The sequence below is a fragment of the Sinohyriopsis cumingii genome, chromosome 8, assembly GCF_028554795.1.
Source record: "Sinohyriopsis cumingii isolate HCF-2022 chromosome 8, ASM2855479v2, whole genome shotgun sequence".
In the NCBI taxonomy this organism is placed as follows: domain Eukaryota; kingdom Metazoa; phylum Mollusca; class Bivalvia; order Unionida; family Unionidae; genus Sinohyriopsis; species Sinohyriopsis cumingii.
Window position 1 is genome coordinate 12,229,323 of NC_142968.1, and position 27,743 is coordinate 12,257,065.

The following is a 27,743-nucleotide window of genomic DNA, read 5'->3' on the forward strand; positions in this document are numbered from 1 at the left end:
ACATGTACAGATTATATATCAACTATCCACGTGTCATGTATCTAACTATACTTATACACAGCTGCCAACCCCTGAATACAAAAATACTGACTTCTTGTGACAAAAATACTGATTTTCAGGAACAATTACTGATTTTTAAAATTTTAATGCATATGTAACTATTTACAACATATACAACCATCAGTAAAGTAGGACAGTGTTTTACAGAATTATTTGATGTCAAAGATGCATGTGTTGTACCATGTTCCATTCGGACGCCCATTCAGAAGGTGCAAGAGTGCAACACACTCAGACACAGGCTGTTTATAGTAGCCTTTTCCACGCCTTATTTTTTTCCCAATCATTATCGATCTGAATGTATCAACTTTCATTGATGATCTCAATTCTGTGTGATTTTCTTATTGACCTGTTTTCGTTCTAGCATACGAGTAATCATTTGCGATTTTACTGTCTGGCAAATGTGTGCGAAATAAATTGCCAACAACACTAGTAACTGAAAGAGGAAGGTTAATTTCCAAAAGAAATTTAATAAACCAAATTTTGATCGAATTACATCAAGGTTCCCTCTGGTATTTATATACGTTGTAAGTTCAGGCTGATGAACCAGCAAGCTGATGTTTCTTAGCTTTTTTGTGCTCTTTATTTCATGGGCGCCTCCATGCCCAATAGTGAAATCACATTACACAATTTGCAAAACGTAGAGTTTTCTCCTTTACTAGATGGTTTCACAAATCTAAACAAGACGGCACAATTGTCCTTCTAGTTCTGTTTTCTCGTCTTTCCTGGAGAAAATTCTCAATACTCTGCTTTCTTATTCAACATGATGAGATACAGTGACAGCGGTAACTGCTTGCGAAATCCAATATGGCGGATAAAGACAGGCATTGTAGCCTTGATTTCGAATGAACCAATCATATTGTAGAACTGTATTCCTATATACATGTGATACATTTCTATCAGAATGGAACCAAGTGCCTGTTCTAAACTGAAAATTGCAATGAATTTTTTTTATATTTTTTTAAAATAAACAAACATATTTGTTGCCAAAAAATGTACAACATTATTCAGGTCCAAAATATGGGACAAATACGGAAAAAACGGGACACTTGGCAGCTATGCTTATATGTATGTAGCATCTGTCTATATCAATATGTCATGTATCAATCCAAATATGTATAGATTATGTATCAACTATCCACAAGTGTAATGTATCAAACCATCCATATATGCATCATGTATAAAACAATTCACATATGTATCATGTATCTATATATTTATTAATACTTCATAAAAAATTTTCATATCCACTTAATATATAAAGACCACCTGGTTATAAAGACTGATTTTGAGTAGTCCCTAAATGGCTGAATGGCCACAGTACAAAGGTTTTCCTTGGAGAGAGAGAGAGTTGCAATCCAATTCAACTGTTTATTGGCTACTGGACAAAACCTTTTCTAAGCTAATTTGCCCAAGGCAAAGAAACTTGCTCACAGAAAGGTCAAAGTTACATGCAAGGTCAGGAATTCTATGCCATATGTCCTTAGGCCAGTCTAGTCATCAACTGCTGCTATTAGGTAGTTATTCGATTGCCCATGGGACACTGACAAGAAATTTCAATTTGCCTGAATGCTTTTGTTTTAGCCTTGAGAAGTCTCCAGTTTACTTATTTTTTCATTTTTTTTTACCGTTTTCTCAAAAATTTGCCTTAGTTTTCTCAAAAATTAAAATCTTTATGTGTAAAAGCTAAAGACATTTGATAAAAGAAACTCTTCATAAAGGGATGATTACATTCTGTCACACTATTAAATGGATGTTGTCACATTTACCATATCCAACTCTCTAAATTATATACATGAAACCTTCTTATCTTTGCAGAGATGACAATAAAAACAATGGTTCCAATAGCTGATTACAATGTGCAAAAAACATAATGTATGATAAACAAATTTCATGTCAATCAGTACCTGATAAAAGATGGAAAATGGGATAAAATAATGCAAGATAATTTAAAAACACCGTTTTAACAGGTACATGTCGATATATATTCTTCATAAAAGTTTAATGAGGATACAAAATGAAAGATGCCATAATTTCAAGGGTGCTGAATCATCTTGATGGTAAATATAGTTATATTTCAACATATTTCAGTCAGTCAATTTGTTAATGCAATTAATGCCTCAACTACATTTCCTTTATGTTCCCTTAACTTCCTTTCTGCTTGTGTCCTAGGAATTTCCATCTCTTGAACCTGTAAAGATTACAATTAGAGATAGCTGAGTAGATAATGAAAAGAAACACATTGGCAATCTGATCCTGCCAATCAAAGTGGATTTATTAATTAGTGAATCATTAATAATTGATTAGCCAAGCAGTCCTATTGTAAAGCAGTTATTGCTATAAAAATAAAGCAGCACATTATCTGTGTCAACAGTACAGGTCTCTGAATCATTTAATGAAATTGGACATGCATTACCACACAGGGTGTACATAAAACATTTGCTAATGTGGCTGAAGAAAGTGACTGTACCTTTATCCCTGGCAATAAACAAAGCTTAGCCTTCCTTGCCTAATCATGATGCCCCAGAATAGAAATTTAAGCTGGCAATTAACTGATAATCACATGATGGCCCCAGAATAGAGATGTAAGCTGTAAATTACCTGCTAATCATGATGGCCCAGAATAGAGATTTAAGCTGGCAATTAACTGCTAATCATGATGGCCCAGAATAGAAATTTAAGCTGGCAATTAACTGCTAATCATGATGGCCCAGAATAAAAATTTAAGCTGTAAATTACCTGCTAATCATGAAGGCCCAGAATAGAAATTTAAGCTGGAAATTAACTGCTAATCATGATGGCCCAGAAAAGAAATTTAAGCTGGAAATTAACTGCTAATCATGATGGCCCCAGATTAGAGATTTAAGCTGGAAATTAACTGATAATCACATGATAGCCCCAGAATAGATTTAAGCTGGAAATTAACTGCTTACCATGACAGCCCCAGAATACAGATTCAAGCTGTAAATTAACTGCTAATCACACAACGGTCCCACAATAGAGATTTAAGCTGGAAATTAATTGCTAATTACATGACGGCCCCAGAAGAGAGATTTAAGCTGGCAATTAACTGATAATCACATGATGGCCCCAGAATAGATTTAAGCTGGGAATTAACTGCTTACCATGACAGCCCCAGAATACAGATTTAAGCTGTAAATTAACTGCTAATCACACAACGGTCCCAGAATAGAGATTTAAGCTGGAAATTAATTGCTAATCACATGATGGCCCCAGAAGAGAGATTTAAGCTGGCAATTAACTGATAATCACATGATGGCCCCAGAATAGATTTAAGCTGGAAATTAACTGCTTACCATGACAGCCCCAGAATACAGATTTAAGCTGTAAATTAACTGCTAATCACATGAAGGCCCCGGAATAGAGATTTAAGCTGGGAATTAACTGCTAATAATGACGGCCCCAGACTAGAGATTCAAGCTGGAAATTGACGCCTAATCATGACAGCCCCAGAATAGAGATTTAAGCTGGAAATTACCTGCTAATCATGATGGCCCAGAATAGAGATTCAAGCTGGAAATTAACTGCTAATCAAGACGGCCCCAGAATAGAGATCTAAGCTGGAAATTAAGTACTAATCATGTGACAAAACATTCAGTTTAAATGAAAAATATGCATCTAAAATGCAGATGGAGTGAAATGCACTGAGACAACTGATGGAGTATGCTTCCACTGTAATAACTTCATACCATCAATGGAGTTTATTACTAATTACAAGACCCTTTTACCCTGTTAAAGGATATCTACTTTGGTCTCAACTGAGTTTATTGCTATAAACAAAGACCCTTTTACCTTGCTAGGCCAAATAAAAAATATGTGTTTCTGGTTGGCCAACCGTCCTCGTTTCTCATTGCTGACCCTATTACTTTTCTTCCCATAGTAACAAATATACAAAAATATAAATAAAACTGACCTGCCAAACCTAATCTTAAAATAAGTCCATTAGGCATCACATCTTTTTTGTTTTGACCTTCAATGATATCTAATTTGGTCTCAACTGAGTTCATTACTAAATACAAAGCCCCTTTTACCTTGTTAACATCAAATATTGTAACACTGCAAACAGTGAGATAACTAGGGACTTTCTTTTTTTTCTTCATTTGTTTGCTCAAGGTATGTATGTACATTTCATTTATTAAGCATTGTTATGAAATATTTCTAAGTAATGAAGTAAATTTTTAATTAAAATGTCTATTTCAGCCAGACCTGGGCTGAATGTCATCAAACCCTGAGGTCTTGCATATAGAAAAGAAGACCAAGTGGGCATTATATCACTCACCTGGGTAGCAGCTATGTTACTTGCGGACATATCATTTTTCCCATTAACTTTCCACAAAAATGAAATCCTAAGTGACTGTTCAGATGATTATAAACTTATGACTGCACTTCTCACTCGCGAGGAAATAGTGTTCTCACCCACTTTTCCTAATATGTATTAATTTATTAAACAAAGCCTAGGACTTGTCCTCTTTCAACACTCTAATGCAGGAGTATTTCGGATATGTGATCCATTTGCAATTGAACACCAGTTGCCCCACTGCCCAATCATGTGATGAAGTAGACATTCACCATGCTTCTTCTACCATATGTACTGACTGGTTTACCAAAAAAGTCACCTGAACTATGCATTGGCAAGTTCAAGTAAAAGCATTATCACAGTCTGGCAATAAGACATGAAATAATACTGAAGGTATCTGAGTTAAACATAATGGGTGATCAAGATAAGAACTATTGCTAACACTCAATTTTCCTAACTATAATTAAATAGGTCAAAATAAAACAACAGTAATAAGCACATAGCAGAATTCAGTTATTTTTAAAGGGTTGTCAAAGTAAACTGAAGAACTTTTTGATGGATTTTCCATTTTTCTAAATTTCATGACCCGACATCAAATTCCAGGTTTATTTTAAGACTTGTGTAAACCGTGCCATATATCAGTCAGATCCGAATTATTGCATCTAAAGTGTTCACATCTCAGTCACATCTAGAGTGATCACATCTCAGTCACATCTAGTGTTCACATCTCAGTCACATCTAGTGTTCACATCTCAGTCACATCTAGAGTGTTCACGTCTAAACTGTTCACATCTCAGTCACATCTAGAGTATTCACATCTAGAGTGTTCACATCTCAGTCACATCTAGATTGTTCACATCTCAGTCACGTCTAGAGTGTTCACATCTCAGTCACATCTAAACTGTTCACATCTCAGTCACATCTAGAGTGTTCACATCTCAGTCACATCTAGAGTGTTCACATCTCAGTCACATCTAGAGTGTTCACATCTCAGTCAGTTAGACCTCATTAACTTGCCTGAATGTTGCTTATAATCAACTCATCTGAGGTCTTCATAATACAAATTTACACAGCAAGTTTGATCAAATCTATTCAGTTATTTGGTTCCTGGAGTGTTTATAAGCTGAGTTAATTAGATGCAAGATCACCTCATTAACTTGCCTGAATGTTTCTCATAATCAAAGTCATCGAAGGTCATGATAATACAAACTTACACATCAAGTTTGATCAAAATATATTAAGCTATTTGTTCTATGGAGTGTTCGTAAGCTCAACCAATTAGGTGCCAGATCACCTCATGCATGTCGCGTGGGCTGGAGTCTCGGATTCGGCCAATGTAGGTATGCGAGAAAGCTTGCCAGTAGCTTCTCGAGGGTCGGTGGTTCTTTCCAGGGATTTCCTGGGTTCTTCCTCCACCATTAATACTGGCTGCCATGTATAGCCTAACGTGTGCTGAAAAATGGCATTAAACCCTACAACAACAACAACAACAACCTCATGCATGTCACATATAACTGAACTCATCTGAAATGTTGATTACATATGAACTTGCAAAGTCTGATTAAAATCTTATTAGAAATGAAACCTCTACAACTGCTGACAGATGGACGACGAACAATAGACATATATAGAGCCATACCAAAAGGTTCACCTGGTATTTGGCTATGTGAGCTGTGATGTGATGAGATTTTGGATTTTTAACATAGCTTTAACAATTTTTCAGTCATATCGCTATGATGTCTGCAATGTGGCAGTTTATAGTGATGTCTAGCACTGGGGCATCATGCCGCAGACATGTAGCATGATGTCCCACCCAGTCACATTGTCCTGACACCAGGCCGACCAGTCCTAACACTAACCTATTAATGCTGAGTGCCAAGCAAGGCAGCTGTTAGTACCATTTTTGTAAGTCTTTGGTATGACTCGGCCGGGGATCGAACCCATGACCTCCCGCATCCGAGGCGGACACTCTAACCACTAGGCCACCGGAGCGGTAGGCTATGGGAGCTAAGAACTGAGTCTAGAACTATAAACTGGAGGTCATGAAAGCACAGATTCTTGTTAACAATGGTCATGTGCAGGGTCTCCCCATGACCCCTTAGGGAGAGATCCTCAATCACAAAAATGTGTGAGATTTATGTATATCTAACTTATACTGTGTGCTTAACATCTGTCAATGACTGTAAATTGTAAACAGAATATTTACAAAACTAACTTTTGTCCATGAGTGTAAGTTGTAAAAAAAAAAAGTGTTTAAACAGCAAGAGTTCAAGACCAGTCTTGTTTACAGTTTTCCATTTGAAATCTTCACAAACATTACAATGTAGGTCAGTGAAAATGTATATAAATAGGGATCTGATAAACAAATAACTCATTCCTGTTTTAGATCAGTCTGTCAGATATAATTCAAGCAGATTTATTTAAAATAATTATTGGAATACTGAAGAAAGTGCTCACTGACTTCTTGGATTTTTTATACACTACTTTAGTATTATTGTGAACTCATTCCTCGACATTCTGGACTGCATAATTGTGTCACATCAGGATATTAAAGACTCCCTGGAATTCATTCAGAATATTCTATAATTTGGAACATTCATTACTGTTCGACTTACAATAGGCCATATAGGATCATTTGGGATATTTTCAAAATACTGTTAGTGTCTTTTGAATTTTCATTTTGTAATGTGGAGAAATTGTTTCATGATTTTACTTAAAATTCTTGGTTTCACTTTCTTTCCGTCACATAAATTTAGACCTAGAGTTGTAACAGAGTCTGCTTGTGTGACACCAATTACTGAAGATGGCTTTTAAGATAACACTGGACATCTTGATGGGATTTTCAGAACTGAAAAGCTAAGAGGATTCTGCACTAGTTACTTTAAAGATAAAACAATATTTATATGGTTTCAAAGAGAATACTCCATTTAAGGAGTGCTTGTATACTAAGGAAAATGTGTCCAGTTCCTGAACTGTCCCTTTTAAACAGGTTTCTTAAGAAACACTTACTATTAGATCTACATCCTCCTTATTGATTTTAACTTTTGATAATTCTTTCTCCTTTTCTTGCATTGCTGTAGATTCTTCTTTCTTCCTTGTGCTTACTACATTAAGCGCCTGCAAGAACAAAATTATAAAACTGATATTTTTTGTCTGTATAATCTAAAGCTATCTCCATATAATCCAATTCCACATTAAGCAACTTTGGTGGCATGCCATCAAAAATTTCCCATTGTTTTATTGATTACCTGTCACTCAATTTGACAAATTCTCCTTGAAGACACCTGAATGCCCAATTTAGCATTTTTGTCTCATTTGAGACATGTTAACAGACTAACAGAAACCCAGGGGTCATACCCTGCAATATGCAATAAGCCTGTCATTGATTAAACTATCTTTAGTCTCACTAGCCCATTTCGAAATTGTGTTGAATAATTCTGACTTTTTTCAGCAGCTTTGCGACAGCCAGTTACAATGATAAGTGAAAATATTTGAAGAATGACAGCTGTTCAGACAAAACAATCTAGATAAAATCCTACTATCACAACTATATTTTAAAATTTAGTGCACTTGCAGATATGTCTGCATTTATCTTAAATTCAATGTTGTCTTGATCAAATGTATGCATATTTCATAAAAGCACACTTGTAACCAGACAAGATATGAACGAATTGTAAATGGTTGATACAGAACTGGAGAGCTTTTTTCATGGACCTTACATTAAATATTTTTGTGTGCTGCAAAGCTGTGTTAAACCAACAAAAAGCAAACCTGAATTTTAAGGACTTCCAGAAGCTTTTAAAGAGTATTTTCTCTTACAGAAAGTGGGCCATTCTCCCATTTTTAATTGAACACATTGTTCATTCCTAGTCAAGTCACATTTGGTACCAAATATGTTATCCATTTCCAGATGCAATTAGTTGCAAAGGAAAGGGACACTACTCCAACTGGTGACTACCATAAAGCAGTATCATGGTAAAGGGTCACTGCCAGGTTTATTTTTGTCATCTGCTGTCATCTTATATTATCCCTTGTCTGCTCTATAATTCATACTTCTGTGTCCAAATATATGAGAGAGTTGCAACTAGTCAAACAAGTTAAATATCACAAAGAGGAAAGTGATCTGTATGACCTAATTGCAACTGATGTGACAAATTAAGGGTAATGAAACAACATTTTGAACCAAAACCAATCAATACCAATGCCGTTCACAATCATGACACTTAATTCACACTCATGACACTTAATTCACTCGTGACACTTAATTCAGTCATGACACTTAATTCACTCATGACACTTAATTCATATTCATGACACTTAACTCATCCTCATGACATACTTCATACTCATGACTCTCAATTCATGCCATGACAAATCTTACTCTTTTTTATTTTATTTTTTTTTTTTTTTATTTTTTTTATTAACCCCGTAATAGGTTGACCAATGGGTCGGGTAACCATCCCAGGGTCACCTTACAATCAAACATTTCTGGTTATCAGATAATCTAGGGATAATAAATATAATCTACAGAGAAAGTAAAAAAGAAAACACACACACGCATATACACATGCATATGGCACACAATCTAGGTGACATGGCCTTTGTGATATTACAATATTTTGTTCCTGTTTACCATCAAGACAGAGACAAGTTAAATGTTCATTGTTGAGGTCCATTTTTGAAGAAATTGGTCCTCTTTTTTATTTACCTTAGCATTGTATTTTTCAATGTTCTTATGCATTGCAACTATTTGCTTGAAGGCAAAAATAGAAGGATTTTTCATATTGAATCTGCAAGTATAAATATAATATTTTGCCAAAATAAGCAGAAAATTACCCAAACTGTCCAGTTGTTCACTTCCTAAAAATGTTTCTTTTTTGGACAGATGTACAATATTTGGGCAAAAAGGTGCAAAATCTTCAATAAAACGGTACCAAAACTGTGAAGTAATACTGCAGTCATAAAAGAGATGCTCAATACTTTCAGTTTCACTCTTACAGAAAGTACATTTGTTGTCATCAAATATGTTAATTCTTTTAAGAAAATCATTAGTAGCGATTATTCTATGGATTAATTTAAAGTTAAAAGAGATCAACTTGGTATCCTTGGTACAGCGTTTTGCCCGGCTGTATATATCAGACCACTCCTCACTACTTATATTTTTATTAAATACTTGCATCCAAGCTTCTTGCTTCGCAGTGTGTTGCCTTTTAGTTTCCTGTAAAAGATCTTTGTAAACATACTTGAGTGAATCTTGTTTTCGCAAGTTCGTTATTTTATCCTCCTGCTTATCAAAATTATTATGTACTAGATGGTTTTTTATGGCATCTTTCCATGCTTTAGGAATTCTGGATATTAAGGAGAAGTATTTCAAGAAATCATCGCTTCCAGTATTTTGTTTTATTATCTCAAAAGGTATTAAATTACCCTGGTCATCTACTAGATCGTTCAGAATTTCAAAACCAGCTTCTGTCCAGGATTTGTATTGATAAATCATTTTAGGGGGGACAAAATTTAAAATACTCATGGATAGATACTCGTTAGGACTTTGCGGTTCTTCTTTCCATTTAGATACTGCCAAAATTACATCTCTCCAAAAACTGTTTTTAATGAACTTACTAAATTCTTCTAATTTCCTTCTCCCTAAATTCCAAATATCCTTTTTATTTCTGAGTATAGTTGTATTGACTAAGTTCTGCCATGTTCCATCTTCCTTTTCCAGCAATCTTTTAACCCATCTTATCTTAATATACCTAATGAATGAAAATATGTGTATCATATTTAGTCCTCCCTCGTTTTCTGGGGAAACTAGTATATCACGTTTTATTCTCTCTACTTTTCCACCCCATACAAATTTAAATAACATGCGATTTAGTTCTGCTTCAACTTTTGCTGATGGGTTAGGAAGTGCTGAAAAAAGATGTATGAATATGGGCAGAACAAGAGTCTTTACGACAATTACTTTACCAACTATTGACAGATGTCTTTGACTCCAGCTTGCCAGTATTCGTTTTGCCTTTGTTAATTTCTTCATATAATTAATTTCCACCATCTGTTGTAAATCTGGAGAAAATTCTATGCCAAGGAGTGTAAAGTTCGAAGAGGACCAAATTAGGCCCATTTCGGGACATATTCTTTCATTAGAAAATTTCCTGTTTCCAATCCAAATAGCTTTTGTTTTTGTTATGTTACATTTAAGTCCCGATAATAGAGAGAAACCTTGCAAGATATTCATAGTTGCTTCAAGAGAAAAACTAGATCCATCAAGAAGAATAAAAGCGTCATCGGCATACTGACCCAATTTATATTCACTGGCGTCAAAGATTACTCCCCGTACATCCACGTTTTGCTTTAAAGTTATAGCTAAAATCTCAACCCCAATGATAAACAAATAAGGTGCAAGGGGATCTCCTTGACGACATCCTCTTTCAAGTCTAAAAAAAGATGACATATGTCCATTATTTATAACACAACTATTAGAGTCATTACAAAACAGTTTAAACCACTTACAAACGGAATCACCAAAATTAAAAGATTGTAGAGCTTCTTCCACAAAGATCCAGTTAATTGAGTCAAAGGCTTTTTCGAAATCCATTAACAATAATAAACCATATCTGTTTTCATTCTCAAGTTGGTCCATGATATCATATAATAGTCTGGTGTTTTCTCCAATGAATCTACCCTTCATATATCCTTTCTGAGTATCGCTGATTATTGATGGAAGAACCTTTTTATTCCTAGCTGCAATTGCTCCCGAAGCAATCTTATAATCAGTATTTAAAAGTGATATAGGTCTCCAGTTTTTGAAATATCTTCTGTCTTTATCCTCCTTTGGTAGACATGTGATGACTCCTTGAGTCTGAAAATCTGAAAGTTTTCCTACAGTATATCCGTAATTTATTGATCTACATATAAATCCTCCCAGAGACTTCCAAAAGAATTTATAGAACTCTACAGTGAATCCATCCGAGCCAGGACTTTTTCCATTTTCCATCCGTTTTAGAGACATACCGAATTCATTGATTGTAAGCAGACCCTCACATGATTCTCTTTCCTCTCGACTAAGTTTAATATTGTGATCAAAAAATCTATTTCGAGTTTCTTGAGTAGCCTCGTCATCAAGCTGAGCTATTCTACTTTTGAACAATTCCATATAAAACTGTTTTTGTGCTTCTAAAATATCTATTTGGTCAGATATATTTGTCCCATCATCTAAAATAATTTCCTTTATTGTCTTATTAACATAGTTTCTTTTTTCAAGATTTAAAAAGTACTTTGTGCTTTTTTCCCCAAATTCATACCATCTTGCTTTAGATCTTAATATAACACCTTCTATGTATTTTTTCCTAGATTCCTCTAATTCTGCTTTTTTTCTCTCTAAATTTTCCAGAATTTCCTCATTTATGTTATTCGACAGTCCCCCCTGAATTTCTACTATTTCCTGCTCAATTTTCTTTAATTTTTCCCGTTTCTCTTTTGATTTCCTAATAGAATAACATATAGTTTCAGATCTTATTTTCATTTTCAAAATTTCAAAGAACATTTGGTCGTTACAGGAAAGAGAAACATGGAGAGAGTCATCTTTATTTCCCCCTACATAATATTCATTTACAGTGTCAGTTATACACTTTTTGACCAAATCAGTATACTCAGTGTTCCTCAACAGTTGGTTATTAAATTTCCAATATCCTTTTCCCCTTGGAAACGTTGAAAACGCCACACTCAAAACAATAGCTGAATGATCAGTCTTGTACCCTGGTAAGATACATGCATCAGCTGTATTCATATGAATGTCATCCGATACAAGAAAGTAATCTAGTCTACTTTGTTTCAAGGGAGATTTTTGCCTCCAGGTATACATCTTTAAGTCTTGGTTGGAATTTCGCCAGGGATCAATTAATTCCAATTCGTTTTTCAGGTCTTGAATCGCTGCCCTAGACTGTTGGTGTTTGTCATGTAAAATATTATAAGTATCCAAATCTAAGTCTTGAACAGTATTCCAGTCTCCGCACATTATAATTGATGAGTTCTCAAAAAATAAAGTCTCCTCCTTTAACTTTCTAAAAAAGCTAGGATTATCCTCATTATAACCATACAAATTCACGAGGGTTATTCTGTTGCCATTAATTGTAATATCTAAAATAATAAATCTCCCTTGACTGTCACATCTTTCTCTATGGATTATAAATTCAAAAGTATTTCTAAAAAATATTGCAACCCCAGCACTCTTACTAGAGCAGTGGCTAAATATACATTTGTATCCCCATTCAGCTGCCCAATATATTTCATCGTTCTTTGTACTATGAGTTTCTTGCAAGCATATTATAGATACATTCTTTTGTTTTACCCAGTGGAAAATATCCCTTCGTTTTAAGACTGAACCTTGCAGGCCTCTAACATTAATAGATATAATTTTTATGTTATTATCCATGAAAACAGCAGAAATTTTACACATACATATTCTTGTACAGGAATGTATGAAGTAATTATCACCTTGAGTTTATCATATGCATGGCTTTCACACTCACACAGAATACAAACATCCATAATAAAATCATCCATGGTGTTACAGTAAATGCTGTAGCTTTGGCTGCGTTTAACATTGATACAGTATACTATGGACAACAAGTGAAACAACTCCATTTGCGATAACTCTTATGCACCTCTGACAGACCTTTCCGGAGCTAAGACAGTTTTGTAAACCAAACAGCACAGATTAAAAAGAATATAAATTACAACTTAATGAATGAAAAAAGGGGTAAAAGGGAAGAAAAAGAAAGGGTGAAAGAGCGCATACATGGGAGAGTTGGGTGATTGAATGTATTAGCAAAAAAAGTGAGACTGAGAGATTTATCGTGGAGGAGTAATGTTGAGAAAAGTGAGTAAACAACTGAGTAAATGTGTATATGAGAGTATAAGAGTGAAAGATGATTTATAAACTAGTGAGAGGAATTTATTAGGGAGAGATATAACAGTGGACCAGCGAATAAACAAACCTATTAATTAAGGATAAAATTGGTGAGGGAAAGAAATGTCTTATAAACAAAATATTAAAACAAATTAGAGTAGAAAAAGGAGTATAAAAACGAAAGTTCACATACCTATTCGGCCAATTTCATAAGTTCATAGAATTGCATATTACACTTATAATCTAATTTTCTCATCAATTTCATCATAGATGTCAAATTTTATCCTTTTTCCTGATTTGGTTTTACCATACACAGATCCATTAAAATACCATGCACTGTCAATTTCGTGATGCCTAGATAATTTATTGATAAGTTCAGTATTCAGCCTGGTTACATCCTCTACCAGTCTAATTCCTTTGTACTGCAGAAAATCCTTCCTCTTCTTGATAATTGGAAGTTTACAATCCAGACTCCAAAATTTGACAATCACTGGCCTTGGTTGTCCCTGTCGACCTGGAATCCTATGCACAGCCACTATGTCCCTGTTATCTAAATTAATTTTTGTAACTTCCTTCACCAATTTCGGAATTCTCTCTCTCAGATTTTCATTTTCCTCCTCCTCCAGCCCTAAAACTTTTATGTTCAGCTTCCTTGAATATTGTTCGGATTGGTTTGAAGCTACACTTGCTTGCTGTGATCTCCTCTCGTAATCTTTCATATCAATCCTCATTTTATCATTTTCCTTCTTTGCTTCCTGTAATTTTTCTAGCAACTGGTGGTTTTCAAATTCCAGTGAATCCACCCTATCCATCAACTCTCCTGTCCTCTCCTTTACTACCCTTTCACTTTCTGCTACTATCTCCTTTCTCAGATCTTCCTTCACATTCTCTAACAATTTCCTCACAATAGTTGTAACAATTTCTGTTAGGTCATCTTTTTTCACCAAGTCAGCAATAGCAGATGTAAAATCTGCTTTTGAAATGCTCCCTCTGAGACTTTGCTTTATTTCGTCCAAGTCCAGCTGAATTGTACTCAAGGTTGATTCACTCATACTTGTGTCAGATGTCTCCATTAGGGTGCCACTCTGTAATCTGGTTTTTATTTGTTGCTTGCCTTGATCTTTCTTTCCACTCATACTTGTAGATAATCTTGTTTGGACTAATTTTTTCTCACTACTCAGTTGTGACACTGACATTTATTACTCACCATGTGCCAAACAACTCTTACAGTTGAAGGCAAACTACACTGAAGTAAGTAAATGAGTCAAACAGATCAGGTAGGGAATGTCTCAAAACTGCACCACTAAACTTCCATCTCTATTCCATCATATTTGAATTTTGAGTGGAAAAACACATTTTTTTTCAAAATTGATTAAGATCTACCAATAATGTTGTATGTCCTGCATTCCTTGAATATTCACACATAATCCCAACAAGTATGAACCATTTCACTGTAAAAAAAACCACTTATAACTGCCAAAATCTACAGAGCCCACTTTACTAGCTTCCACCTATGGCCGCCATTACTGAAACCCCTTATAATCTTACTCAAGACACTTAATTAATTTACATGACATGTAATTCATATCATAACAATTCATAATGACACTTAACTGACACTCATGACACCTGATTCATATCCATGACAGTTAATTCATCCTCATGGCACTTAATTCATACCAGTGACACTTAATTCATACTCATGAAAATTAATTCATACCCATGACACTTAATTCATACTCATGACACTCAATTCATACCTGTGACAGTTAATTTGTACTCACAATACCTAATTCATACTCACAAAAACTTCATTTCATGAAAAAGCTGACATTTATAGCATAAGGAGTCAGATTATACAAATGTCCTGTCAGTCATTAAACTAAATAAATTACAAAGTTTTGGTAATCTATTTTCAAGGTTAGTTTTGGACCTGATGGACCCGATATTTGTGATTAATATATGTTTGTGATTGTGATGTTGTTGTTGTTGTTTTAGGGTTTAACGCCATTTTTCAGCACACGATAGGCTATACATGGTGGCCAGTATTATTGGTGGAGGAAGAACCAGGAAAAACCCCAAAAGAACCACCGACACACAAGAAGCTACTCGCAAGCTTTCTCACATACCCACATTGGCTGAATCTGAGACTTGAACCCACGCAGACAGAGGTGAGATGGCAGTGATCCATAACGGAGAATGCTTTAGACCACTCGGGGCCCCAGAGACACTGGTATTTAAATTAAAAAATTTGTTTTGCATAGGTGAAAAAGAGGCAAAATTAAAATTAATTTGAATAATTTTGTAGAAAAAAAAAATATTGTGTCATTCCTTGTGAATATCAATCTAAACAAACATTGTCATTATAAAGAAAATTGATATGTAGCATTTCACTATCTAAAAAATCTCGGAAACGCTTAATCAGATGCAAATATTTTATCTGGGATGCAGAAAATCACTGAGGCAGGAGTTCTCCATACACATGTAATCGGTGTGCGACAAGATTCAAAGATTTGCCAGTCCTGCTTCACCCACCTGCTTTGTGGAAAAATGTGTTGATGAATTAGCTGTGCTGATATTTACAATGACAGAATTCAGTGGCGGTGTGTGTGTGATTTGGAACTTTAACGCAGATTTAACAATTTTTCAGTCATGTCGCTACGATGTCTGCAGTGTGACAGTTTATAGTGATGTCTAGCACTGGGGAATCATGCCGCAGATATGTAGCATGATGTCCCACCCAGTCACATTATCCTGACACCAGGCCGACCAGTCCTAACACTAACCTCTTAATGCTGAGCACCAAGCGAGGCAGCTGTTAGTACCATTTTTATAAGTCTTTGGTATGACTTGGCCGGGGGTCGAACCCACGACCTCCCGCATCCGAGGCGGATGTTCTAACCACTAGGCCACTGGAGTGGTAATTCAATGGCTGATAGACCCCTTGATGTACATGTTGCCATTATAAGAATACATCAAAAAAACAGGATGCAATAGCTGGGCAGCAAGTTCAAAGGCTTTGGCAACCAATAGTTCTTCTAATTTTCGCAGTTCTTGGGGAGGGCCAGGGGTCACCCTACCAGGCAAAGTGGGCGACTAAGTCGCCTAAAAAATGTAAACTTAGCCTTCTTCTATTAGGAAAGTGGAAATGACTTTGCCAGGTGTTTTTTTAAGAGGTATATTGACTGACCATACTTTTTGAGATGCCCCCTCACCTCAGCCCAGTTAGTTCTAGTGTTGTAGCAAAATGTATTCATCAAGACATCAGTAGCTAGGCCTAGTTTTCATATCAATTACATTGACAAACAAACTCTTGCCCATTCACAAGCATGTGTTTTGATAGCTGACTGACCATTAACCCTCTTTCCCGAGTAAGGTAGCAACTATCACTGCCCAATTTCCACATGCTATCCTTTGATGATAAAACATACAAACTTGTGTTTCTAAACTGATCAGAAATGGTGATCTGGGTATATATTAACTGCCTCTTGTACACTATTTCGTCATAAAATTCATTTGAAACTATAAGTGAACCAGTAGGCCTAACAAGAAATAATGATTTAATGGTTGACATCGCTAAGTCTGGGAGTTTATTAAATTGTCTGTTTTCGTAAATTATCGGGCAAATATATTCAGAAAAATATACAATTCATTGAAAGCAAAGTTTAGTTATTATTTTATTAAAGATTTAATTTTAAAATGCAAATTATGTAGGTCAGAAATGTATGGGAAAATGCTATGTTGTAGAATTCGCAAGATGCATTGTAAGGTCTAAGTTGTTTTCTGACTTGGACATGTATTTGTGGAAATAAGGACAAAAGCAGCAAAGAAGATACTATTTAACCATTGCCTAACATTACTACAAGTACGTAGACCAATAAATAAACCAAAAATTTGCAATCTGACAATGGACTGTTGTAATGAAGCTATATGAAAGTGAGTGATGACATTACGAAAACTTCTCCTTCTAAAAATAGATGCACTCACAACTGTGTTGATTCTATAGGAAAGATGGGTTTAATTCATACACTGACTATAAAGGAGACATGTCTGTAACTTTTTGCATTTTAGTGTGCTATGTATGAATAGTTGCGGTAATATTTTATCTACAACGAAGAAATGAGGACAAAAAGTATGATCTGAAGACACGTATACATTTGCCCTCATGTACACGGTACAGGGGTTGTTTCAAACACGTGTACATTTGCCCTCATGTACAAGGTACAGGGGTTGTTTCAAATACGTGTACATTTGCCCTCATGTACAAGGTACAGGGGTTGTTTCAAACACGTTTCGAAATCTTTGAAAGTGCCATTATAGCGAACTTTAAGAAACTATAAATAAATAAAAGAATTTTACAAAAATTGATTAGGGTAGTTGATTACGCATTTTTACTAACTTGAAATTACAGTAATATAATCTGGATATTCAGTTAAAATTTGTTACAATGAGTTTCTATTAATCTCTTTTAGAGTCATATGGCCAAAATAACTCAGAAAAGTGTCTACTTGAAAATAAAGTATTGCTTAATTCCAAAGTTAAATGCAAATATGAATACTGGGAAATAGAGGGCTTAATTCAAATAAGAGAACATATAAGTGTGTCTATATATGTATATATATATTGCATTTCTTGCTTTGCATCCACTTCTACCTGTTCTGTCCAAAAGGAGAAGTCACTTCTCCCTAAAATTCAAGTCCAGCTTGACCCTGGAGGGGACTGCAACTTTTGCTGGTGGGACTCCTATTTTTACTCCTAGCAAGATATATATATATATATATATATATATATATATATATATATATATATATATATATATATATATATGTGTATGTGTGTGTGTGTAAAAGAACACTAATGAATATACAAATTCAACAGTGTGTAACTCATCATTATGGTATTTCATGCAAAAATGTTTTCTGGGGGTGAGGGCTTAGAAAAAAGTCACAAAAATGTTTTAGAAGTACATGAAACAAAGAACAAGTGAATTTATTCTTCCTGAAGCTGAATGTTCACAAAACATTTTTATTTAACAATATGCAAAACATATGCAACCAGCTTGAAATGGTGGTGTGCATGTGTTTGAATACTAACAGGTAATTTATTTTAAAAGATATAAAGAATATGAGTTCATTTCTGAATTCTGCATATTCTAATCATGCAGAAAACAGTCACTTTTTATTTATTCTAAAATTATTAAGAAAAAAATCGTTCTATTTTGCTATTTGGGGTGGGTGGAACTGCATACCTCCCCGATTTGAGGTGCAGATATTTCAGCTTCTTCATGGTAATCTGTGACTTTCTCAAGATCTGCTGCTCCAGAATCATGTTTTGCTGCTTTCTTTCCTTTTGGTTCGTTACTTTCATCGTCAACATCTATTTGTTCTTCTTCTGTTGCCATGATATCCGTCCGGCAAGCACACGTGCGACGAACAGAAAAAATGATAAGGGAGGCCACTCTCGCGATAGTTACAAAATTCAAGTGCATGAGCTGATTTGGAACCGGAAAATTTAGAAATTTTTAAAATTGATTTGTTTCATTGTTTTGTTTTCTTAAGGAGGGTAGCAGAATTTTTTGCATTCATGAGGAAAATAAAAGAAAGAAAAATATAAAAAAAGTTGAAAGAATAAGAGAAAGAAAACGTACTCACAAATAGAAATAAACAACAACAAGGGACCTAATATAAGAAAAATAGAAATGAGAACAAACTTAAACTCATAACAAAGCAGGTCCAACTAATATGTGCCAATAATTCAATGGAAAAAAAAATGATTCATTTTGAAAATGGATTCTGGTTAGCAAAATTATTGAATTAATTAGTATCATAAATTTCGTTTGAAATGAGCGCAGATGTCAACCTGTATTTATCGCATGACGAAAGCCACGTGTTTTAGTTGACCAAAGGAAACAACAGTGTAGTGAAATGACTTGAAATACGCTCTGATACCTCATTGATAACGTCTTTGCATGATGTTATAACGTCATGCAATACATCCGGACGCCTCAGTGATAGCGCCTTTCATTTGCATGAGGTTATGACGTCTTTTATGACGTCATTAGATGTTGTTACCCTTCTTAAATATATAAAAATTAGGACAAGGGTATATAATCGTAAATAAGACAGTAGACATGCAACATAATATTACAAATATGAAGGGTAAAAGAGGTTTTGGTAAATGTTGATAAAATAAAACACGTGGTAAGAAAGGAAAAAAGATAGCTCTTTTATTTTCTTCTTGTCCATTTTATAAATGCGACAAGGGTTTGTATATATTTAAAATATTAGCTTGTAAATAATATAAAATGCACGAAGAAATGTGTATATTATTACCACCACCACCACCACCCTACTCTAACATACCAGTCTTTTTATATATTAATCTTTCAATCGTTTTTCTGAATATCACTTTCTATTATAAAATCTGTCTTCGTATCTTTTGACCTATCTGTTTGTCCATCAGTCAGTATGTATGTATGTATGTATTCATGTATTCATGCATGCATGCATGCATGCAAGTAGGTAGGTAGGTAGGTATGCATGTATCTTTGTATGTCGTCTTATCTCCGACGTTTACCTCTTAAAGAACTACGCGTGATACATTCACGTGTATAAAGTAGTCTTATTAGAAAAGATAATGATCTAAACTCTAGTAGGTTGATACAAACACGATGTAGGTGAGACCACGTGACTTTCAATATTATTCGTACAATATACCATGATAGACAATGGGCTGGAATTTTATTGTGCATGAATAAATACCAACACGTAGAATGACGCCACCCATGAATCGTATCCCTATTGAAATAGCTTTTTTTTTAAAAGGTAAAAAAATATGAGACATAGAGTAGTTGGACCCTTGGCAATGTAATTTGCGTAGAGTCTTACATTTACAGTAAACGTGTTTGCCATTCCTATGTTTTCTGGCGGATATTTGTTGTAAGTAGAATATCTTTAATTCAGTAATTGAAAATAATTAGCATTTACATGTATGTTAAAACGAATTTAACATACATGTAAATGCTTTAAATTTATGTAATATGATATATGACGTAGTGTAAACTCTTTCAAACACTATGGAGATTCTAAACTTTAGTATCGAGTTGTATTGTATTTTCTGTAGCAGCATTCCTTCCATTTATCAAAATCTGTTAAAACATGATCCAATGTAAGTCACGTATATCAGATGCCTTATTGAATACAATTACATGGCAATAAAGTAGACTAGTATGATTACATTTAATGCTTTCAATTTCAACTCCATTGTCACTGGGGCAGAGAAATGTACTATACCACAACGCATATAATACCAGTCTGTAACATGTAATGGCATTTTATACAAATGCTATGAACATTATATGCCAATGAAATTACCCCACCCCACCCCACCCCAAAAAACAAATTGAGTAACAAATACAAATTTCAATGAAGTAATTATAAACGTTTATTTGACATATTTTTTTTCTTAGATTAGACAAAGTAAGACTGATATACAAAGAGAGGTAGAATGGGCGGATGAATTGACTGATAAACAAATGGCTAGGTGGATGGATTGACTGATGACCAAATAGATTGATGAATGGATTGACCGATAAACACACGGATACCGGTAGGTGGATGGACTGACTGATAAACAAACGGATTGATGGATGGATTGGCTCATAAACAAATTGATTGATGGGTGGATTCACTGTTAAACAAATGGATAGATGGACGAATTGACTGATAAATAAATGTATATGTGGATCGATTGACTGATAAACAAATGGATAGGTGGATGGGTTGACTGATAAACAAATGGATAGGTGAATGGATTGACTGATAAACAAATGGATAGGTGAATTGGTTGACCGATAAGCAAATGGATACCGGTACGTGGATGGATTGAGTGTGTGCGTGTGTTTGGATTTTTAACGTAGCTTTAACAATTTTTCAGTCATATCGCTACGATGTCTGCAGTGGGGCAATTTACAGTGATGTCTAGTACTAGGGCATCATGCCGCAGACATGTAGCATGATGTCCGACCCAGTCACATTATCATGACACCAGACCCACCAGTCCTAACACTAACCTCTTAATGCTGAGCGCCAAGCGAGGTAGCTGTTAGTACTATTGTATAAGTCTTTGGTATGACTCTGCCGGGGTTCGATACCGCGACCTACCGCACCTGAGGCGGACGCTCTAAACACTAGGCCATAAGAGCGATCAGTGGATGGATTTGAATGATAAACAAACGGATAGGTGGATGGATTGACTGATACACAAATGGATATGTGGAAGAACTGACATACTTACGGATATATATATATATATATATATATATATATATATATATATATATATATATATATATATATATATATGTATGTATGTATTATCAAGGGAAAACTATACACTTACATAATTAGAGGCTCAATATGCATGGATAGGCGAGTTGCTTTTTATATGTTTTATATTTATTAACGATAGATAGATAGCTAGATAGATCACAACAACAATGTTAAAATTATTTTTAGCCACATGCTCAGGGCTCAAATTCAACAAACCCGGACTACAATTAAACGCCTTTATCAACACAAACCAACTGTGCAATCACTTGAGTGCTCATAATTGTCTTTCAATCGATCTATTTTATGGCTAAATTGTCCTGAAAAGCATAGGTCAATTAATAGTTAGTATTTTAACAATATTAAGATAACGAATGATAACAAAGAGAACTAATCTGAATGTTCAATTCACCGTGTCATAAAGATTGTGTTCATATTTCGACAGACATGGTACACACAAATGGAAAGGGTTTACCGCCATAATTATATGCATGTATTTTCTAATCTTCCTTGATGCGTTATTGTAAGTTGCCGCTTGCAAGTGCTACTTTCATAATTCTGTCAATGTATATTGTATTCTTCATTGCTGCAGATTGTACGTGGCAGTTTGCTAGTGCTACTTTCCTTTCGCATTATTGTCAATGGCTGCTTGCAAGTGCTACATTCATAATTCTAGTCATGAATTTTCTATTCTTCATTGATGCTAGCTGTAAATGGCTGCTTGCAAGTGCTTAGATATACTTTCCTTCTGCCTCACTGTATCTTGCAATTGGCCAATTATTGAACTAATTCTGTAGTTTGTCGTATGGTAAACGATATGTCAGTTATTACAAGTTTAAATATTCTATTTATAAACTTGCTATATCACAAGTCACACAGATTGCATCTTTACTGCACAGTCAAGCACGTTGCAAGTTAGCATCACGGAAGCGAGCGTAATGCCTCATTAGAACAACAGATGGCGCTGTGATACGTCAATTTCTTACAATACGACTACTCCCCTCACCCTAGCAACAAGAGGTTATACCACGTTACGGCATGTTTGGGGCGTCTTATTTAAAATATAATTCGAATTATATTACCGCATAATAGTAAGCTGATTTCTCATAATATTAACATTCGGAAGAGAGGTGGCCTGCAAGAAGCACAAAACAAATTAAATGTATCAAACTGTATACAATTAGATGCATTTACACAATGTTATATTTCCGCTGACCCTTCCAACCCCAGTTTTATTTGGACATTTTGTGGGTGTAATATACCACTGCCGCACGGTGGCAGAATAGGGTAGCAGCCTACAAGTAAAGTTTAAGGACAAATTTGTTTATATATTATCATTCAGAATGTTATCAATTTAGAGCACGTTTATTATTTTAGAGTGCAATGTAAATTCTGCTTTTTCTATCAGTAAAGACCTCATAAGGTTTGAGCAAATTGCAGATAATTGCACCTCAAGGCCATACTTTCTTTGTCTTGTTTATTCACGAGAGAGAGAGAGAGAGAGAGAGATGAGGATTCTGTATATTCTCTCATCCCAATGAAATTAATGTTCACTCACTGTTTATCTGCAGTTTACAGTGGCAGTTTGTGTGTGTGTGTGTGTGTGTGTGTGTGTGTGTGTGTACCCTGTATCAATGATATACCACGAGATGTATACATTTTTCATTAAAAGGAAACGAGGCTAAGGCACATCTGCAACCTATTCCTGCATTTGACCATTTCAAAAGCCATTTAGCCGAAAAATGGTAGTGTCGGTTCTTTATCTAATACCAAGTCAAGCAACCAATATTTGTTGACCATAACGTGTGTGTCGTCACGATTTCAATAGGCTATTCCTTTGAAGAATATTAAAGCAAAAACTGTTCTAAAAGTTTAGGCAATGTTGTTTAACACTTGTTCACCACCCCAAATCTGTCTAGCAATTTTATGTTTGATTATTTCCAACAACGTATGCATGAATTAGACATCCATCAGTTTAATTTTTCTGCCTATTACCCTGAAAGTCATGGGTTCAGCACAAGACTGTCCGAAAACACTCTCACCTACCCAGGATACATGTATACACTTATATTGAATCAAACCTTAAAAAAAAGACAGTGATCAGTAAAATCATGCGTTGTATAATTATCGAGTAAGATCAGGAGAGGTTTTAACCCATGCAGGTAATTATCACGAAACGAAATACCCTATGACTACCCTAACACAGCAAAAGACTGTCCCAAAACACCCTCAACTCCCTAGGATACATGTAGGCAATTAAATAAAATCAAACCAAATAAAAAGACGGTGATCAGTAAAATTCTACTCTGTATAATTATCGAGTAAGATCAGTAGAGTTTTTTCTCTTGTTGATATTTGCTGAAGTAAATACTCTGAGACTGCCCACAAACACGCTCATCGACCCAGGATACATGTATACAATTACAATAACTTACTGAAATATGCAGTTTTGGTGCATTCTCTCTCTCTCTCTCTCTCTCTCTGTGATCATAGATAATTGGCTAAACTACTTTTATATTGCAAAGAGCAGAACACTTAATCAGTCGGAATCATGCGTCACTACATTCATATTACAAACATTCTTTAAAAGTTTTTTTTATTTTTTTATAAATCTTTAATGTAAGAAAGAGCAGCTGAATAATTAGAGCTTAAGGGTGCTATATTTTTATTTTTTAAAATTCTTGTACCAAATTATTATTTTGAATTGGCTTGATAATGGTAAGAATTACAATAAAAAAGTTAAATCTCTTGTAAGATTATGTCTTTTGTTTCTGATTATTTCCACTTTTAGAGACAAACGTTTTAATGGATGCAAACCAGATTTAAATATGTATTGTTTTATTTATTTATTTTTTTTGTACCTTTTTTTTTTTTTTTTTTGCTTAAATGCATTCAAAGGTTGAGATTCTGTACAGTAACAATTCAAATTAAGTATTGGTAAACTCTCGAACACTAAATCTAATACTTCTAATAGCCAGTAAACATTATTATCATGTGATATGAACATGATTTTCCCAAATTTGGTTGTTTCGGCTTTTGCAACAAAATATGTTCCAAAATGAAGACTGTGATAAGAATAAGAAAACCTTTCGGAATGCTTTATTTTTTAATGTCGTTTTGCCTTTAATTTTTTTTTAATGTGCTATTGATGTTGTTCTGAAATATATTATTTTTGCCGGGAGCTTTAGTTCATTAGTATCACAGGAAAAGACAGACGTCTGTGAGGTGCGTCAAAATGGGTGACGTACAATACGATCCTTACAGCCAGGGTCGTCCGATGAAAGCTCGTTAAGAAGAGTACGAGGGAATATAAGTAGTGAAGTGGGGCACTATAGGGTCTATGGGAATTAGCATTAAAAACACCCCTGGGTCGATATAGGGTCTATGTAAATTTAACATGGAGAAAAATCGTGGGTCGATATAGGGTCTATGGGAATTAGCATTACAGACTTAACCTGGGTCTGTATAGGGTCTATGTAAATTTAACATTAATCACCCTGGGTCTGTATAGGGTCTATGTAAATTTAACATGGACAAAAAAAAACCCGGGGTCTGTACTGGGTCTATGTAAAATTGAAACAGGGAGGGTCTCTATTTTTTTTTAAAAAAAACTAAATAAAAAAAGGGGTAGGCAATGGTAAGGCTATCTCTTTTCGAGATATATGGCTGGCCCTGAAAAGGGCCTTTGGGTTTTCTTCTTCTTCTTCTTCTAATTTCTTCTTTTCCTCCACCAAGTTCTTATTTTATCTCCTACACTCTTCTTCTCTTTCTTTTTTTTCTTCTCCTCCTCTTCTTTCTTCTTCTCTTCCTCCTCTTCTTTCTTCCTCTTTTCATTTTCATTCTTTTTCAATTTTTTCGTTCCATTTGCGTATTCTTATTCTTTCCTCTTCATCCTCCTTCTCCTCCTTGATCTCTTTCATGACACCACTAATCTTGTCCTTTGCTTTTCTTACGTTATTAATTTCCATCTTCACACGATGGGGACTATAGGAATAATGGTCTTCAACCAGTCTTATTAGCATCTGTTCCATTATTCCTAAGTTGTCTAAAACGTCTTGCAAGGTTTGTATTTTGTCCATTTGGTTTGACGCCATCTTCTTTTTATTCTTTGCAGAATGGTTTGAACCACGAACACTGTGGGTTCTTATAGTGAAAGCGCGGACGTGAAGGAAAACATCCCCCTAATAACATAAATTGGATCTTACCTAGATCATGACTAACATCGCGCGTACGTGAAGGAAAACATCCCCTTACTTTCTCATTTCATATAACATAAACCTCAACTATACTCTCTACATACGCTAAGAATCAATAAATAAACCCATAATCTACTATTCACACAAACTTACTTCAACATTTACAAACACAAACACACAAACTTACTTCAACATTTACAAACACAAACACATAATCACATACACTTCCACTATTAATAAAGAGTTAGTGTTTATATTCACACTACTCTACCTACACACATTGGCAAATCGATCGTTATTTCTTTTCTAGAGTATTGGGTAGCCCTGAAAAGGGCTGTTTTGTTTGGAACTTCATGGACACCTGGTTAATGGTGGCACCTTCCAGGCCTGGCGCCACATACACATCTTATCCCCCAGTTACTTTTTACCTTTTGGGGGGAGAGAGCAGAGGCAGGATATGTCGCTTCAGAATCCCAATTTTCGCTCTCTGGGATTTTGAAATTTCTTCTCTCCTTTTCCTCCTCCTCTTCTTTGTTTCTTCTTTCCTCTTTATATCTTCTTTCTTCTTCTTCTTTATATCTTCTCTCCTCCTCTTCTTTGTTTCTTCTTTCCTCCTCTCTTATCCTTCCCTCCTCGACAATGGCTTCCGCGGCCAGTTCATTTAATATGCGCCTGGCATATTCCAGATGCACATGAAGCTCCAACAGTTTCTCAAGTCTCGTGTTCATTTTTTGGTGTTGATCAATCAACAAGGGTAGCTGGACTGCCGAACGGGTTTCAATTTATACTGAAAGCGCGGACGTGAAGGAAAACATCCCCTAAAAACATAAAATTGATCTTACCTACATCACGACCAAAAAACAACAACGCGCGGACCTAAAAGAAACACTCACTCACTTTTTATGCTACCCATCACTATTTTAAAATTTTTTATAAATCACTTCAATAGACTATCCACATACGCAAAGCAATCCAATCTAACCCCAAATTTACACCTCAAACACCAAAAAAAAAGACATCATTTTAATCTACTATCCATACCAACTTACTTAACCACTTACAAACACAAACACACAAACACATACACTCTCACTATCAATAAAGAGTTAGTGTTTATTTTCACACTACTCTACCTACACACATTGGCAAATCGATTGTTATTTCTTTTCTAGAGTATTGGGTAGTCCTGAAAAGGGCTGTTTTTTTTTTGTTTGCTATGGCATTCTTTTTAGTTTCTAAGAATGCGATGTCCTCTGAGGATAGACTTTCTGGCGATAGGTCTGCTTCTTCGGAAAGAGAAGAAGAACTCTTTGGTGTCGATACGACAATCGACAAAGCCTCTGTCAGCTTCAGGTTGCTGCTGCTGCTCTTGTTGTTGTTGTTGCTGCTGTCTCTGAAGTCTGTACTTCTCTGTCCATTCTTCTTTTTCCCTGTTCATTTCTTCTCTGAAGAGCTCTTCTATCAGGTCTTCAGTGATTTTTAACATTCTCACATTCTCTATTTCTTCTGGCTTCGGTATCAGACTGTGTCTGACCCTATGCAAATTCACGTAGGCTTCGTTGAGTTTAGCTAGTTTGGAGCACATCTTCTTAGGAGGATGAGTCGACAATGGATGGTTAGACTGGAAACAACCCGGTTCTTAAAGTCAAAGCGCGGACGTGAAGGAAAACATCCCCCACACGGTTTTTGAGTCGCAACGTTTAGTGAGTGTCATGAGAGGGATAGTAAGAAATGAAAGAGCATCAATCCAACATTCTTATAGCTAAACAAAAGACAAAGGCATTTTTTTCAAAACACAACATTTTTTATTCAAAAATCACTTAACACTAAACAACAACTCTAACATTTTTAACAATAATCCAACAATATAACATCAAACAATTTTTTTCAAAACACATTTTTTATTCAAAAATCACTTAACACTAAACAACAACAAC

The 27,743-nt window shown here is 35.1% G+C and overlaps 2 protein-coding genes across 2 annotated transcripts in view; one reads left to right on the forward strand and one right to left on the reverse strand.

Moving 5' to 3' along the window:
- Positions 1-129: 129 nt before the first annotated feature.
- LOC149792986 (huntingtin-interacting protein K-like) lies at positions 130-18,748 on the reverse strand. Its single transcript, XM_089966853.1, has 3 exons — positions 18,532-18,748; positions 7,385-7,492; positions 130-2,248 (listed from the first exon to the last, which is right to left on the reverse strand). Exons 1-3 carry the CDS (start codon positions 18,682-18,684, stop codon positions 2,153-2,155), a joined length of 357 nt encoding a protein of 118 aa, XP_089822979.1. The 5' UTR covers positions 18,685-18,748; the 3' UTR covers positions 130-2,152.
- Positions 18,749-20,112: 1,364 nt separating this feature from the next.
- LOC149792987 (arrestin domain-containing protein 3-like) overlaps positions 20,113-27,743 on the forward strand; it is a 55,009-nt gene continuing 47,378 nt past the window's right edge. The window contains exon 1 of the mRNA XM_089966267.1: positions 20,113-20,221. The gene's annotated coding sequence lies outside the window, so the exon portion shown is untranslated. The remainder of the gene's footprint in view (positions 20,222-27,743) is intronic.